The sequence below is a fragment of the Papilio machaon genome, chromosome 4 (genome assembly GCF_912999745.1).
Source record: "Papilio machaon chromosome 4, ilPapMach1.1, whole genome shotgun sequence".
Taxonomy (NCBI): domain Eukaryota; kingdom Metazoa; phylum Arthropoda; class Insecta; order Lepidoptera; family Papilionidae; genus Papilio; species Papilio machaon.
In genome coordinates, this window is record NC_059989.1 from 7,277,275 (window position 1) to 7,291,984 (window position 14,710).

General features: G+C 33.6%; 4 protein-coding genes across 13 annotated transcripts in view; 3 read left to right on the forward strand and 1 right to left on the reverse strand.

The window, feature by feature from the left end:
* Positions 1-4,281: 4,281 nt before the first annotated feature.
* LOC106720145 lies at positions 4,282-5,010 on the forward strand. The gene has a single exon (XM_014514727.2). It carries the CDS (start codon positions 4,282-4,284, stop codon positions 5,008-5,010), a length of 729 nt encoding a protein of 242 aa, XP_014370213.2.
* A 409-nt stretch (positions 5,011-5,419) lies between these two features.
* On the forward strand, positions 5,420-8,197 carry LOC106720171 (pescadillo homolog). The gene is made up of 6 exons (XM_014514754.2): positions 5,420-5,588; positions 5,750-5,983; positions 6,096-6,467; positions 6,632-7,355; positions 7,520-7,719; positions 7,886-8,197. Exons 1-6 carry the CDS (start codon positions 5,565-5,567, stop codon positions 8,156-8,158), a joined length of 1,827 nt encoding a protein of 608 aa, XP_014370240.2. The 5' UTR covers positions 5,420-5,564; the 3' UTR covers positions 8,159-8,197.
* A 567-nt stretch (positions 8,198-8,764) lies between these two features.
* Positions 8,765-12,319, reverse strand: LOC106720223 (protein pelota). Its single transcript, XM_014514815.2, has 7 exons — positions 12,128-12,319; positions 11,813-12,056; positions 11,103-11,357; positions 10,674-10,896; positions 9,903-10,095; positions 9,364-9,470; positions 8,765-8,927 (listed from the first exon to the last, which is right to left on the reverse strand). Exons 1-7 carry the CDS (start codon positions 12,166-12,168, stop codon positions 8,827-8,829), a joined length of 1,164 nt encoding a protein of 387 aa, XP_014370301.1. The 5' UTR covers positions 12,169-12,319; the 3' UTR covers positions 8,765-8,826.
* A 445-nt stretch (positions 12,320-12,764) lies between these two features.
* Positions 12,765-14,710, forward strand: part of LOC106720297 (CAP-Gly domain-containing linker protein 2) — a 45,527-nt gene continuing 43,581 nt past the window's right edge. For 4 of the 10 annotated variants that reach the window (XM_045686905.1, XM_045686903.1, XM_045686906.1 and 1 more), the window contains exons 1-2: positions 12,765-13,078; positions 13,377-13,688. In XM_045686905.1, coding sequence (XP_045542861.1) covers positions 13,445-13,688 — 244 coding nt within the window. In that variant the 5' untranslated portion in view covers positions 12,765-13,078; positions 13,377-13,444. The remainder of the gene's footprint in view (positions 13,079-13,376; positions 13,689-14,710) is intronic. The other 6 variants (XM_045686902.1, XM_045686904.1, XM_045686898.1 and 3 more) reach the window with 5 other exon arrangements.

The following is a 14,710-nucleotide window of genomic DNA, read 5'->3' on the forward strand; positions in this document are numbered from 1 at the left end:
AAATAGGCAAATACATAATACCATAATAAATAATACATATTACACATATATTACACACTGTACACAGATGTTGTGTGTAATTTTCTTGAGTGTACAATAATATTTTACTGGGGTTTCACAGCCACATTCTCTTGTTTCTCAGAATTGGTTAAATATTCCGGCTGCGATTCACTATCTCTTTCAAAAAGGTCCTCATATTCCGTATTCCTGAAGCCATCGGAGTGAAAAATGTTGTGTTGCATTTGCGGTTGTACCATTTGCCCTTGAGCTATTGACGGAGTACACGTGATGAGAAGTGGTACATGCATTGGATCCGGATTCACATAGGGAAAGAGACCCACCGCTGGCATATTTGGCATTGCTTGTGCATAATTATGAGAATTTAATATAGTGAGGCCAGGTTTATTTAGATCGCTCGGCATACCTTCTATACTTCCCTGCGCGTTCTGTGCACTTCGGTACATATCCATGTTTAACAAATTCATCTCGTTTGGATCGATTGAACGGTATCTTGGGTAATTATAGTTGTAGTAATGTGGCCGCAGATAATTTTGGACAGGTGGTAGATTCATATGGTAGCTTGGCACCATGGGTAAAGATGAAGCAGCGCAGGGACTCACGTATGGTATTGTATAGCTCGAACGTTTGTCTCTAAATTCATCTTCGTCAGGTAAATTCGGTTGTTCCTCTGCAATCGGTGCCGCCGCCGAGCAGATGATTTTCAGTACACAAAACGTCCACACAAGCTTCATTATCTCCAAGAATTATAAATGTAATACAATTGAAATCGTCGTGGTATTTTATACCTCGTTCAAGTCGAATATATTTTCGGTACTACATTATTTAGCAAATTCATCGTTTGCATAAGTAGAACGCGTCCCAGTATTTTTCGCTTACAAGATATTCTCAATAGCTATCTACTGAATAACGTAGTGTATTGTGATTTAAATAAAAAGTTGTAACACCATGGCTTCGCATGTAACCGTAAAGTTTCACTGCCAAAACACATGTATTAAAACAATTTGTTCTCTTTGTCATTTTAAGGAACATAATTCCCTGGGTTCTAAATCCGCCAAGTACCAATTTGTACAATTATCCGACGTTACTGCACCCTGTACATATCTGCGAAGAAATTCAAAGATATGTGTGAAGTCACTGGGCAAGCATGGTTGACTATGGCCTAAGCAACCCCTAATTTAGGGTAGGCTTCGTGCCCTACAGTGGGGACGTATAGTAACCTATAATTATGTGATGTTATTTCAACAATATAAGACCAAAGACAATACCCAATCCTTGAGATAGATTGGTAAATTATTTAAATTTGTAGAGTTTAAAAAGTATTCCATCGCTTTCTCAAAAATAGATAATATTTTTCGATTGCCTTTGCCATCTTTAGTTGTTTAAAAATGTTAAACGAGATTGGTAATTGATTTCGGCTGACAGTGAATACATTTGCCTTTTCGCTCAAAAAGAAAACATTATAATATGTTATGCGGAAACGAAGCATAATTGATACTTATCGTCACGTCAGATAAAGTAATTGTAGTTGTATCAATTTCTTTCTTGCAGTACAGTCAACATCTAAAGTGGATATCAAATATAATTTACATAACTAGTCACTTATCATACACGTATCCTTTTATACCCAACCTCTTTTTTATGGATTAACAGTTGGGAATATCTTTTGGGAATATCAGTGATACATGATTAAAAAAACATAAGTTATCTTAATAAGGTATTTAGTGTTGCTACCAGTTTTTATTAATCTTTTTTTACATCGATAATTGTAAAAAAAGACTAAAAGAAGTATTGATAATTTAATAAGATTATCCAATATTTAAGTGTAGACATTTAGGCATTCTTTTTTTATTATCCAATTAACTACAGTTTAAAAAAAATGATGATGACTGTACATAACGTTTAGCGCGTATTCTAACAAACGTGTGAAGCCTTGATTCAATAAAACTGCTTACGCGACGAAATACCTGAAATCCGAATCACGTCGCCGACCTCATTAAAAACCTTTCTTATGCACGTTTTAGAGCTATAATTCTACGTATAATGTATTTAAAATTCTATAATAACTTAGATTAGATTAAATAACTTTAATTAATCTCCACTGATTTTTTTAATTAAAATAGTTTAATTTCTCACATAACATACGGTCTTCTATTTTATTTTGTTTGCTGTATCTTTTATACTATGTCGTAAAGGAGCCACTTGGTACCGTTAAAATGGAAACTGCCGCTTTGACAATCACAGAAGATAGGATGTTCAGAAAAAAGTATATTTTCCTGTCCTGTCCCTTCCCTTTGATCTTGAATTGAGTAATTACTAATATCCTATTACTTACAGCGTCGGTGGCTCAGAGGTTAAGCACTTGACTTGCAATCTGCAGGTCCTGGGTTCGAATCCCGCCATGTACCAAAGTGGTTTTCGATTTTCATATGTACATTTATCCGAGGTTCCTATGCATTATGCATATTCCTAATGCAACCTGCATATATCTGAGAATAATTCGAAGATATGTGTGAAGTCAACCAAACCGCACTGGGCCAGCGTGGTTGACTATGGCCTAGTCACCTCTAACTTAGTTTAGGCTCCGAGCCCCTCAGTGGGGACGTATAAAGAGCTGATGATGATAATGAAAATAATTTCAATAATCTATACTAACATCATAAAGAGGAAAGATTTAATTGTTTATTAATTTGCATTGAACAGGCTCCGGAATTGCAAAAGGCACAGATTTGAAAAATTCTTTCACACTATCCCCGGGTGACATAGGCTATATTTATTACTAGATTTTTTTTAATTCCGCGCGAATAAAGTCGTGGGCAATTAAAAGTTTTTAATAAAAAGAGATAGACAGATTAGAAAAATAGAGTCACTATTCCGTCCGAGTGTGACGATCTTTTCTTACCACTGACCTGGACATTGATGCACCAGAATACACTTCTTGCTATATTCATCCCTGATATATCCCGCGGAACATCTGCAGCCGACCCTGCACTCCCACGTTAACGAGCATACAGTCCCGTGTAAAGACAATAGATGCATATTCACGCAAGTCGGGGGACATTTCCAACCACAAAGGGAATACTCTTCGTTCTCACGTAAACACGTTGATGTTCTATAGTTCAGTATGAATTTTATTGAAAGCAGCGTAACGTATACAATAAAAGCAAAGTACATTTCAAATGTAAGGTATTGTAATAAATACAATACCTTACATTTGAAATGTGTATCGCATACAGCGACAATAAAAAATTTAATAATTCACAGTTTCAAAACGAAAATTCTTGAAAGATTTTACATACTATATTTTGTTTATGTACTTAGATTTATAAAATACTAGCTTTTATCCGCGACTCCGTCCGCACGGAATAAAAAATAGAAAACGGGGTAAAAATTATCCTATGTCCGTTTCCTGGGTCTAAGCTACCTGCCCACCAATTTTCAGTCAAATCGATTCAGCCGTTCTTGAGTTATAAATAGTGTAACTAACATGACTTTCTTTTATATATATAGACTAGCTTTTTCCCGCGACTCCGTCCGCGCAGAATAAAAAAAAAAGAAAAGAAAACGGGGTAAAAATTATCCTATGTCCTATTCCTGGTTCTAAGCTACCTGCCCACTAATTTTCAGTCAAATCGATTCAGCCGTTCTTGAGTTATAAATGGTGTAACTAACACGACTTTCTTTTATATATATAGATTATATAGATGGTTTTTTCAATAAAGCATGAATTGATTTTCCTTTTTTTTTTCCTTGAATGTTACTGAAAAATCTTAGCTGTGATTTTATTGAGACAACATAACTGAATTAAATATAAATACGATTAAATTCATTCTTATAACTAATCTTTTACTAAATATACAGTTAATTGATAAATTGACAGATATTATTACAAAATTTAAAAGCTAGGTTACAAAAAAAATATTGTCGAACATAGAATATTATAGCTTCTAGCAAGGATATATAAACTTGAACTTTAACGGATATAAATGAGATACTAATTTCTAATAACTGAAATTCAAACATGCGTTATCATTTAACGTGTTGATAGAACATTCTGCCTGAAAGTAACTACGTGCTATAACTTAGATAAATGAGATTGAATAACTTGATTAGATCTCAATGCTTATCTCATTTGATTTAAAGTATATAAATATAGAATATTTAATAAAATATCATCTATATCAGTTAAGTTATTATACAAGTAATCTCTAATGCACGAGGGTGAGAGATAATTCGTGCATCACTATAAAAAAATCGCTCAAAATGAAAGTATTAAGTGTAATTTTATTGGTAATTTATTCGACAAAATCGAACGCAGCAAACTTCATCGTGCCTAAACAACTGACTCCAGTCCATGGACTCTTTGTCAAGCCATCGGAAGACGGTATCACGGGAGACTTGTACGTTGCGGCATCGGAGGATAGCGGCGTAGACTCACAATGGCTAACAGAACATCCCATCAATTTTTTACCAGCTTCCACTCAAGCTCAAGCGGCTTCCGCACCAGTTACATTTACCTCCAGTTTAACAACAAGCAGTTCACCGCACGAGAAGACGGTCACCAATAAAAAGAAAACTGTCGTTACAAGTCCACCAGTCAAATACGCCTATGCACTTCCTATTCCAGGCGCGCCTGATATGAATGGATTCAGTCCATATCCATTTGGATTATATGCCCCTCATAACTATAAAGCAGAAGAGTCACAATGTCAGATGGAAGGTTTGACACCCCCAACAAGTTTACCTTCGTACCCTTACCCATTTTACTACCCTCACATGATGGCAGCACTAGCCGGTGCTTTGAATTCTCACAAGGAAGGAGAAAATGATGGCGCTTCAAGAACTGCATTACCAGTACCACACCATTGGCCGGGTACTTACGCATATCCATATCAGTATATAATGCTAGATCCTGCCGCATGGTCAAGTCAGAGTCAGAGTCAAACTACAACAACAGGAAAAATAACAACCGAAGAGACAGACGATGATTAGATCAAGTTTTATTTTTTTTTTCTTAATAGTAAAGCCTAAATAAAGAATAATTATTTATTGTATGAGTTAAGTGAATAAAGTTTTGAAAATTTCATTTCAATATCTTTCATTTACGCTTTATACAAACCGTACAAACCGTATAAAATTTTATGCTGTCGTAGCCAAAGCGTCAAGGCGATATCGACTGCAGGGTTTTATAACTTATAAATTAGCACGGATCGTACGAATGAATTTTCAAAATTAATAAAAAAATCTTTCATGTTTAGTTTTTTTAAACATTCCATTTCTCAAAAAATATTTTGGTGACAAAATTGTGTGACTATTATCAACGTGACAATCGACAATAGTCACCATAGACCGTAGTGTTCAAAAGTAAATTGACAATTGTCAATATGACAATGACAATGTCAAATGTCAACATCCTCATGCTTTCTTTATCTACTGCGTTGCAGCCACAAACATTTTCTTGAATTACTTTTAATCTGATTATTATGCTATAAACTTTCATAAGTTTTCTCAATCATTGTGTAAACTTTATATCTCAAAGTAAAAAAATGGTTTCCAAGAAAAAGAAGAAGGTATGTACAATTCACATAACCAAACAACACGTGTTAATTACCGATAGTAGTTTTTGATTGACATCATTCAGATTATAAATACAAGCATGCTAATTTAGAAACTTCTCTAAACCTAATAGTTTTATTAAAATATAATTGTATTTTTCTTTTTTCACAAACAGTATTCATCCGGAGAGGGAGCGCAGTTTATGACAAGGAAAGCTGCATTAAAGAAACTACAACTCTCATTGAAAGACTTCAGACGCATTTGTATACTTAAAGGTATATACCCAAGAGAGCCTCGCAATCGAAAAAGAGCCCAAAAAGGTGCTGGAGGCATCAAAACCTTATATCATACGAAAGATATTAAATTTTTGTTGCATGAACCGATAATATGGAAGCTGAGAGACTTGAAGGTATGTAAAATTTTTATTTTGCCAAAATCAACATTTGCAGTATCGCATTTCAATGTTTCAATTTTCACTTCATCAGAAATAATGGTTTAAAAGTATGTTTTTGTTTTAACAGGTTTTTCAACAAAAAATTCGAAAAGCTCGGGCTACAAGGCAATTTGGTCAGATGAGAAAATATCTCCGCGATTATCCGTCTATTAACATTGATCATATTGTTAAAGAAAGATATCCAACATTTGTTGATGCTTTAAGAGACCTTGATGACTGTCTCACATTATGTTTCCTCTTCAGTACCTTTCCATCAATAAAGAAAGTGCCAAGGGATCAGTCTTTACTTTGCAGAAGATTATCCGTGGAGTTTATGCATGCAGTAATTGCAGCGAAGGCTTTACGTAAAGTTTTTATTTCAATCAAAGGTTACTACTACCAAGCAGAATTTGAAGGACAGACTATAACGTGGATTGTGCCACATCACTTCTCATTCCAGGTATATTAAATTTACATCATTGTTGTTAAATGTTATAAAATTATTCTAAAACATAATTTTTTGGATCTTTAGTTCTGACACTGGCATCTCCAAAATTCTCAATATTTTAAGAAAACAATGTTGTATATCATTTGTTTATCATATTGTATATTTCTTAATTTTAGCCTCAAAGCAAAGATGAAGTAGATTTTAAAATTATGTCAACATTTGTTGAATTTTACACAATGATGCTGGGATTCGTCAACTTCAAACTGTTCCATTCTCTGAACCTTGTCTATCCACCACAACTAACAGCGGGTTTTACACCAGAGACAGACAAGGACCTTGTTGATGAACATGCATATGTGGCTGAGAGAATTGCCGCTCTGAATATTTCTGTAGCAAAAATTGCTGGTTCTAACGAAGTGGAAGAGTTGCCTGAAATTGATATATTCCAGACAGAAGATGGTGACCCACAGAAACTAGAAGAAGCTAAACTAGAAGTTGAAAAAGTTAAAAATCTGAAGACCATGTTTAAAGGTCTTAAATTTTTCTTAAATCGTGAAGTTCCAAGGGAACCTTTGGTGTTTATAATAAGATGCTTCGGAGGTGAAGTGTCCTGGGACAAAGACCATTTTGTAGGAGCTACATTTGATGAAAGTGATGAGTCTATTGCTTACCAGATAGTTGACAGGCCTAGTATGGATAAGCAATACCTTTCTCGTTATTATGTTCAGCCCCAGTGGGTATTTGACAGTGTTAATGCCAGAACACTACTTCCAATCAATAAGTATTTAATGGGAGCTGTTCTGCCACCACATTTATCACCATTTGTTGACAAGATTAAGGACCAAGTTTATATGCCACCTGAAGAGAGAGCTTTGAAGGATCCTAACTTTAAACCATTAGGTAAGTTTTTTCAATACAAAAGTTTAACAACAATTTTAAAACATAAAAATTATGAAAAAAGTTATGCAAGATAAGACCTGAATCATGTCAGAATTTCTTTTGTAACAAAAAATTTTTGAATATCATGTGCTTATAATTAAAGTTAAAATAAATTAAATTTCCAGATGATGAGCCATCAGGAAGTGATATTGAGGAAGCCAGTGATGAAGATGCTGAAGAGAAAGAGGAAAACAGTTCAGAGGAAGATGATGAAAAAGCGTTGACACGGCAGTATCAGCAAGAAGTAGCAGAAGACTCTACTAGTGAGGATGAAGATGTTAAAGATGATTTAGATCCAGAGAAAAAGAAACTAGCTAAAGAAAAGGTTTGGTCTTTTTATAACTAAATATTTTTAAATAAATAATATGAAACTTCCACTAATGTTACATGTTCCATGACACTACCAATTTTTCGTATGAAAATGAACTCTCTATGCTTTCTTTTCTAACATTTTCTACAACCTAACCTAACCATTATACTTTGATTTGCAGAAAAAAGCAATGGCGGTGTCAACTGGTGTAACACACAAAGAAAATCCATATCAGAAAGAAATTGAGGATAAACAGGCATTCAGACTAAGAGAGAAACTTGTGAGGAAAAAGCATAGAAACCTTTACAAGAGCATGAAAGCTGGTCAGGAACAGAGGAAGAAGGAGATATGGCTGTTAAGGAAGAAGCGACGACTACACGACGAGAAAGTCAAAGAAGAGAAAAAGGCAGAGAAACGTAAACAGAAAATGCAAGCACTGGAAGCCACTTCTTAATATGATAAATGAAATAAATAAAACATCTAGTAAAATAAATATCTCTTATTTTATTTGGATACCTATCCATTCTTATATGGTCATTTTTTTTTTTTCAAATTGATTACAATCAAGCATAAATTCAGAATTTGTTACAAATTTATGGTATTTAAATTAAATACGACTAATAAACATTAGAACAATATTTTCATTGAAAAACAACAAAAATTACGTAATCATGTTACAATATTAAGTCATAAAATATGTAAATAAGACAGATTTACACCAAATAGTAATAAATTTTATTTTCAACATTTAACCTATTATTTAATAAAATGAAAAAAGCAAGGCTTCTTAATTTAAACTACAACAAATAAAGTAAAATTTTAAACCAACTATATCAAAATGATTCAAAACATTTTACATCTGACATTATATTTATTTCAGTTTAAAAATAAATATAAAACCTCTTTATTCCAACTTCTCTTTAAAATTGTCAAGATAAAATAGAAAGAAATTTATGTATTAAATACACTTTCATGACTATAGTAATGTGACATACGCAATATAAAAGCATTTTATAATTAATATTTTTCTAAGATGAATTACAATACAAATATCGAATGTACAAATTTTTATAACTAAATGTTGATGTAAAATGCTTTTAGCTAATAGATTATTGGAGGTTATCAATCCGATTCTGTTCCACTGTCGTCTTCTGCATCACTATCTTCCAGTTCAGGCATTGGGAAACGTAGAATGGCAGCAATACCAGTCAGCTGATCTAATTCTGAAAAATTTATTAAAAATTAAATAATTTTTATCGTAACATAGTCATTACACATTCCATACTATTATGATTTAAAACTAATTGAATAAAAATAAAAACTTGTGAGTCGTCATGGGACGCCTGGCAGATGTGAAACATCGTGTGTGTACAAGTAATATGCATAAAATATTAAATATTATAATTAAATAAATAATAATGATAATTATGATATAATGACAAAATAAAGATAAAATAATGATAATAATAATGTATACCTCAGTATAGCGTGGCGACCCGTCGCCACACCGTACACTCTACTACACATAAAATATATATATGTATACCTTAGTATAGCTTGGCGACCGTCGCCACGGCAAGCGTCGCCACGCCAACGATTCGGTTTACAAGTGATCCTATAGATGTTTCACATCAAAAATTGTAAGAATAATTTACTTACGTTCACCAGATACATGCATACTCGAAAATATTCTGACGTCACAGCCATTCTCCCTCGCTGAATCAACTAACGCTACATATTCCTTTCTTTTCAATACATCTTGACACCTGTAAATCAAAGACAACAACTTTTAAATATTCAATCATGGTCAATACCTGAATTACTAATTAAATTTACTTTTAAATCTTCACTGAAACAAGAATATGTGGATTCCATAGTCCAACTACTTGTATAAAAACATGTTTTCATCCCTCCTATTTCCTTCCTTCCTTTCTTGAGAAAACAGACATAGTTGAATTAAAATTTTTGTCTTAAATCAAGTGTTACAGCAATTATTTCATTTTAGCCAATATCTTACAATAATAAAATAAAACTGAACTTGGATTGGAGCGAGAGTCACTGTCCTATTCCAACAGAAGACCTCCATATGCGATAAACACGGGTTAAAGAGACACCTCTATAAGTAATATACTGCAGTCCTTTGAACTCTCCCTTATCCAGCATCAACAGCATTTCATTTGTAATCTTAAAAAACTAACCTAAACAATTTGTCAGATATCATAAGTGTTTCAAGAGCTAATGCCTCATTTGCTTTTTCCACATGCTTCTTGCCGTAGAAAGCTTTAGCCGGTTCCAACTGCAACATTGTATAAAAGCTTTCTAATAGTTTCACCTCACTTGCTGCTTTTGTGTCTGATATCTTTGCCATAACTGATTGTTCTTGAAGTACCTCTGAAAAGAAAATTTGTCAAATTTTACTTTAACACATTCAGTGCTGTCTGACATAAAAATGTGTAAATTGTAGTGGTTCACATAACTTTGTTGGATTATAAAGTGCTAGTTCGTCAAAACAAATTAAGTAAAACAATACTGACCACTTTTTTTTTTATATCATTAGGTGGCAAACGATCAAACGGCCACCTGGATTTGCCGCAACAGCGAGGCGACCGTTGCCCATAGACATCCGCAAATCCAAATGCGTTGCCTACCTTTAATTAACGGAGCAGGGGACGCACAGAAAGAGGATATTTCTCCTTCCTATGCGTCCCCTCTTCCGCCAAATCCACTTCCCTTTCCCATCATTTCCTATTAAGAAAAGGATGGGAAGGGAAAGAGGACTAAAATTAGGCCTCCGGTACCACACTCTTCAGAAGAAACGCGGAATTGCTTCCACTTCACGCCTGTCTTCTGTGTGGTTGTGGTATTGCACCGGTCGACCCGGCCAATTCGTGCACCCAACAAATATTGTTGTTGCGGGATCTACCACTGTTAAATTCTGTTTCCTAATAGAAAATGATGAAATTATTTACCTTTCAATGAATGTTTAAAACCAGATGATGCTTTAACTAATAAGAACTTTCCCTTATTATCAATTAACAACTTATTATCTGTTTTAACAGCTTGCTGCATCATATAGTCAAAGAACTGATCTTTGACAAAACCAGGCGATGCAAGAATTATACATTTCACTATACTGAAGTCAATGTGCCGCAAAATGCCCTGCATTACAGCATCATAGAACTTATTGAGACCCTGTAAGAAAAGATAATTTCACATAAATAATGTAGGATAATATCAAGGTTAGTTTGTGTTAGATTTTGGCTCTGTATACTAACAAGATCAAAATGTTTTATCAGTTTATACAATGGAAAAAAATAATAAATTAATAGATTGAGCGTACATTTCATATTTATAACACATTGAATGAATACAATTGTTTTTTTCTGTAATCAGTCTACCTTTTCATGTTGTTGAACGAAACCTTTCCTCTTCCTAGGTATTGTCACATCTATTTTAGAACGGACCAATGTCATTGAAGGTGTGATGAGGCAGACATGGGCAAGGCCCTCCTGCATCACAACAGCCGCCACATCAGCTGTAGCGGATGGGTCACAGGCTGTGTCCACTCTCTCCAATGCTACCGAATCCCAGAGTACCTTTTGTAAAACAAACTTTCTGTTCTGTTCTAAATCTAATGTGTGATATGCACCCATCTGGAATTATAATTAACTATCATCAATCGTCAATATTTGATATGTAACTGGCTGTCGCCCGTGACTCTGTCCTCTAGAAAAAAACTTAATAAATAGACTTTGTTGTACATTTGTGCCAAATTTCATCAAGATCAGTTGAGCCAATTTGGAGATACCTTCTAACAAACATTGATCCATCTAAACTTTCGAATTTATATCATTACTAGCTATCGCCCGCAACTCCGTTCGGGCGGAAAAAAACCTAATTAGTAGCCTGTGTTCTTCCAGACTATGTTATACATTTGTGTCAAATTTCATCCAGATATGTTGAGGCGTTCTGGAGATACCTTCAAACTAACGTCCATCCATCCATCTAAACATTCGCATTTATAATATAAGTAAGATTTGTAATTGTAAGGAACATAAGCTCTCATATTCTACATGGATAGTGAAACCTAACAAAAACTTTTATTTACCTTCACATATTGGTTTTCTACAATGTTTCGACCTTTTAAACGCAATACACATGCTTGTGTATCAAAATCAATAGTTTCGACTCTTATAGTGAGCGTAGTTCTGACTCTGTTACTAGTAGAAGAACCTGTGGATGATTCCGTTTGAACCTTACGGACAGTTGACGCGGTCACTGCATCGCCTTCTGATATCAAGTTATAGGCATGCCACATATCCTCCGACTCCTCAGGTATAAGCCCAATACTCCTAAAATAAAAAATTAAGATCCTTATGTTATGTCTGCAATAGCATAATATCATTTTATTTAAATCACATACCCGCAGCCATCTTTTTCTATGTTTCTATGTGTTAACTTCATTTTCTTATTTTTATCTTATAGATTTGACTATTCCATAATCTTAGTAGGTATTAATAACGTTTCCCATTGAACCTAAAACGCATTTCCAAAGATTTAATCAAAGCTTCATTTTTTACCATATACAGTGCATTTCATTATCAAATGTCATGTGTCAAAGTCAAACTTCAAATGTCACAATACAAATTAATTTTAAAGTTAATAACATAACTTGAACGTACTGCCAACAAAAGGCAAAAGGAAAAGAATAAGATTTAGATCCTTTTTGTTACATGTCTAATACCTTTCAAGTTTTTAATCGTATTTTTTAAATACTTATTGACTCTTATGCTTAGATACTATTGGTCTGATGGAAACTTTAGTTCCTTTAAATCTTGAGATTACAAAACGTGACAAAGTTTCGTGTCATGAAGTACAAAGTAAGAAGCATCGATAAAATTTAAGTATTTCTTTCTGTTTCACTGGTTAACAAAATACGATATATTTATATACCTTGTCACTCGATCAATTCAGTCTTTACATTTTTTAAGAATATAACAAATCTGACTGTCTTTTTTATTTCCGGACGAAAAACGGATCCATTCTCTCAAGAAAAAGTGTATACTAAAAAAATTTAAACATTCTGTTCTGTGGTAACGCAATGTATTTCTCCGTTATAAATTTTGTACTGTGTTCAATGGATAACTGCCGTCTTATTTCCTAAGAGTTTCGCGTATTTAGTGACTAGTTTTGTGTTTGCTGTTCTTGTGATGGAGATGTAAAGGTTAAAAGCATATATATAAATAATTCGTATAGGTTGAATTACGTGTAGTGATAACGTTGTCAAGTTCAGCTGAAACGGTGAGCGGTAAATATTTCTCGAGTTTTTCTAAGTCACGGATTACACTGTATGTGCTCTGATTAACGTCTCAAGGTATGCTTTTATAATTTTCTATGTAATGCTCAAAGAAAACAAATAATAATTTCAGAAAATATTTATGATAACGACAATATTTTGAAATGTTGTGTTTTCCCGCACGTGTAATTTATTGCATTTAACGTAAAATTGCGGTATTTGCAAAAAATACCGATTTTATTTACATTTACGTGTCACGTTATGGCCGTGATCCAGATTGCGTGTCCTGTTATTGCGCGGGAACTTGCGGTATTTTTAGTTTATTAGTCGCGAGTTTATTTCTGACGCGGCGGTTTATTGTTTTTGTTTTTATTAGCATACAATGGTTTTTGATATGATGATAAGCACGTAGTAATTAGATAAAAAGTGAACCTGGATAAAAAAATGAGTGAACAAGAATTATCGCGAGATGGACCGACGGACAACGGTATACCGCCGCCGGCTCCATTATCAACTTCGTCGGACAATGCATCAGTCAGCACTACAGCATCGACCATACCAAGAGCAGCTGAGCATGCAAGACCTACAACTCTGCCCAAACCATCAGGCCTGAAGCTGCCTTCGAAGATTGGACGACTATGTTCCAACGCTGCACCCAAGCCTGCTGTTCCCATCTCACCTCGAGCAGGTAAGAATTTTTTTTTATTTCCTATTTATTTTGTTTTCATATAATTGAAGGTATTATACAAACTGCAATTGACAACTCTTTCATCTTCCCATTTAGAAAGTAATGTAGGTAGTCAGTGTTCTCATTAATGTTGATCTTCATCTTCTGCTATCATCTTTTGCAGTCATGTTTTGTGATCACTATGAAAGTGGTATTTGGTTTGGTAATATAGAACATATTTTCATGTATAATTTATTTATATTTCCTATAAATTTTATATTTACACAACACCCATAAATAATACAACAAATGTACACAATTTCTGAGATTTGACCAACAAAAATTATCTATTAAATATATAAAAAATATGCAGCTATGACAATAGAAATGACTGGAAAATAGTAATTTGAGACTTAATGGAGAGTTGTATTATTATTACCTTAGTATTAATTTATTACACTTTCACTTTATTTAAAACTAACTGTTGCCCACAACTCAGTCCGCGGGGAATTAAAAAAAATTTAATAAGCAGCCTGTATTCTTCCAGACTATGTTCAATATCCGTGCCAAATTTCATCAAGATCTGTTGAGCCGTTCTGGGCATACCTTCAAACATATATCAATCCATCCATCTAAACATTTGCATTTATAATATTAGTAAGATTCAAGTGTGTATAATAAACATAAACAAGATTTAATTTAATTCAACTAATGTGTAGTTGTAGGTAGTAGATGTAAAACTATGAAACATTAGATCATCAACATATAATTATAATATATGACCTCAACTCTCATCATAAGAGCATCATTTAGTTCAACATAATAATTTCACAATATAACTTTGTGTAACTTTATAAAACCTGTTTCTATACAGAGTAGCTGACATAGCTTAACTTAATACTTACTAATATTTATTAAATTCTGAATTTATTTTTGATGGTAAATTTAAATGTTTTTAAGAAAATGTCATGGTAATAAACAAGCATTGTTGCATTTTCTATTAAAAAGAGAAAAGGTTTGTGCTACATTGTATTTTTGCATTT

Coding starts and splice junctions, on each gene's coding strand:
- LOC106720171 (XM_014514754.2), top strand. CDS start 5,565: ATGGTTTCCAAGAAAAAGAAGAAG. Junction 6,468..6,631: donor CACATCACTTCTCATTCCAG/GTATATTAAATT, acceptor TCTTAATTTTAG/CCTCAAAGCAAAGATGAAGT. Junction 7,356..7,519: donor TCCTAACTTTAAACCATTAG/GTAAGTTTTTTC, acceptor TTAAATTTCCAG/ATGATGAGCCATCAGGAAGT.
- LOC106720145 (XM_014514727.2), top strand. CDS start 4,282: ATGAAAGTATTAAGTGTAATTTTATTGGTAATTTATTCGACAAAATCG.
- LOC106720223 (XM_014514815.2), bottom strand. CDS start 12,168: ATGAAGTTAACACATAGAAACATAGAAAAAGATGGCTGCGG. Junction 9,471..9,902: donor ATATCTGACAAATTGTTTAG/GTTAGTTTTTTA, acceptor TTTGATTTACAG/GTGTCAAGATGTATTGAAAA. Junction 8,928..9,363: donor TATGCATGTATCTGGTGAAC/GTAAGTAAATTA, acceptor TAAATTTTTCAG/AATTAGATCAGCTGACTGGT.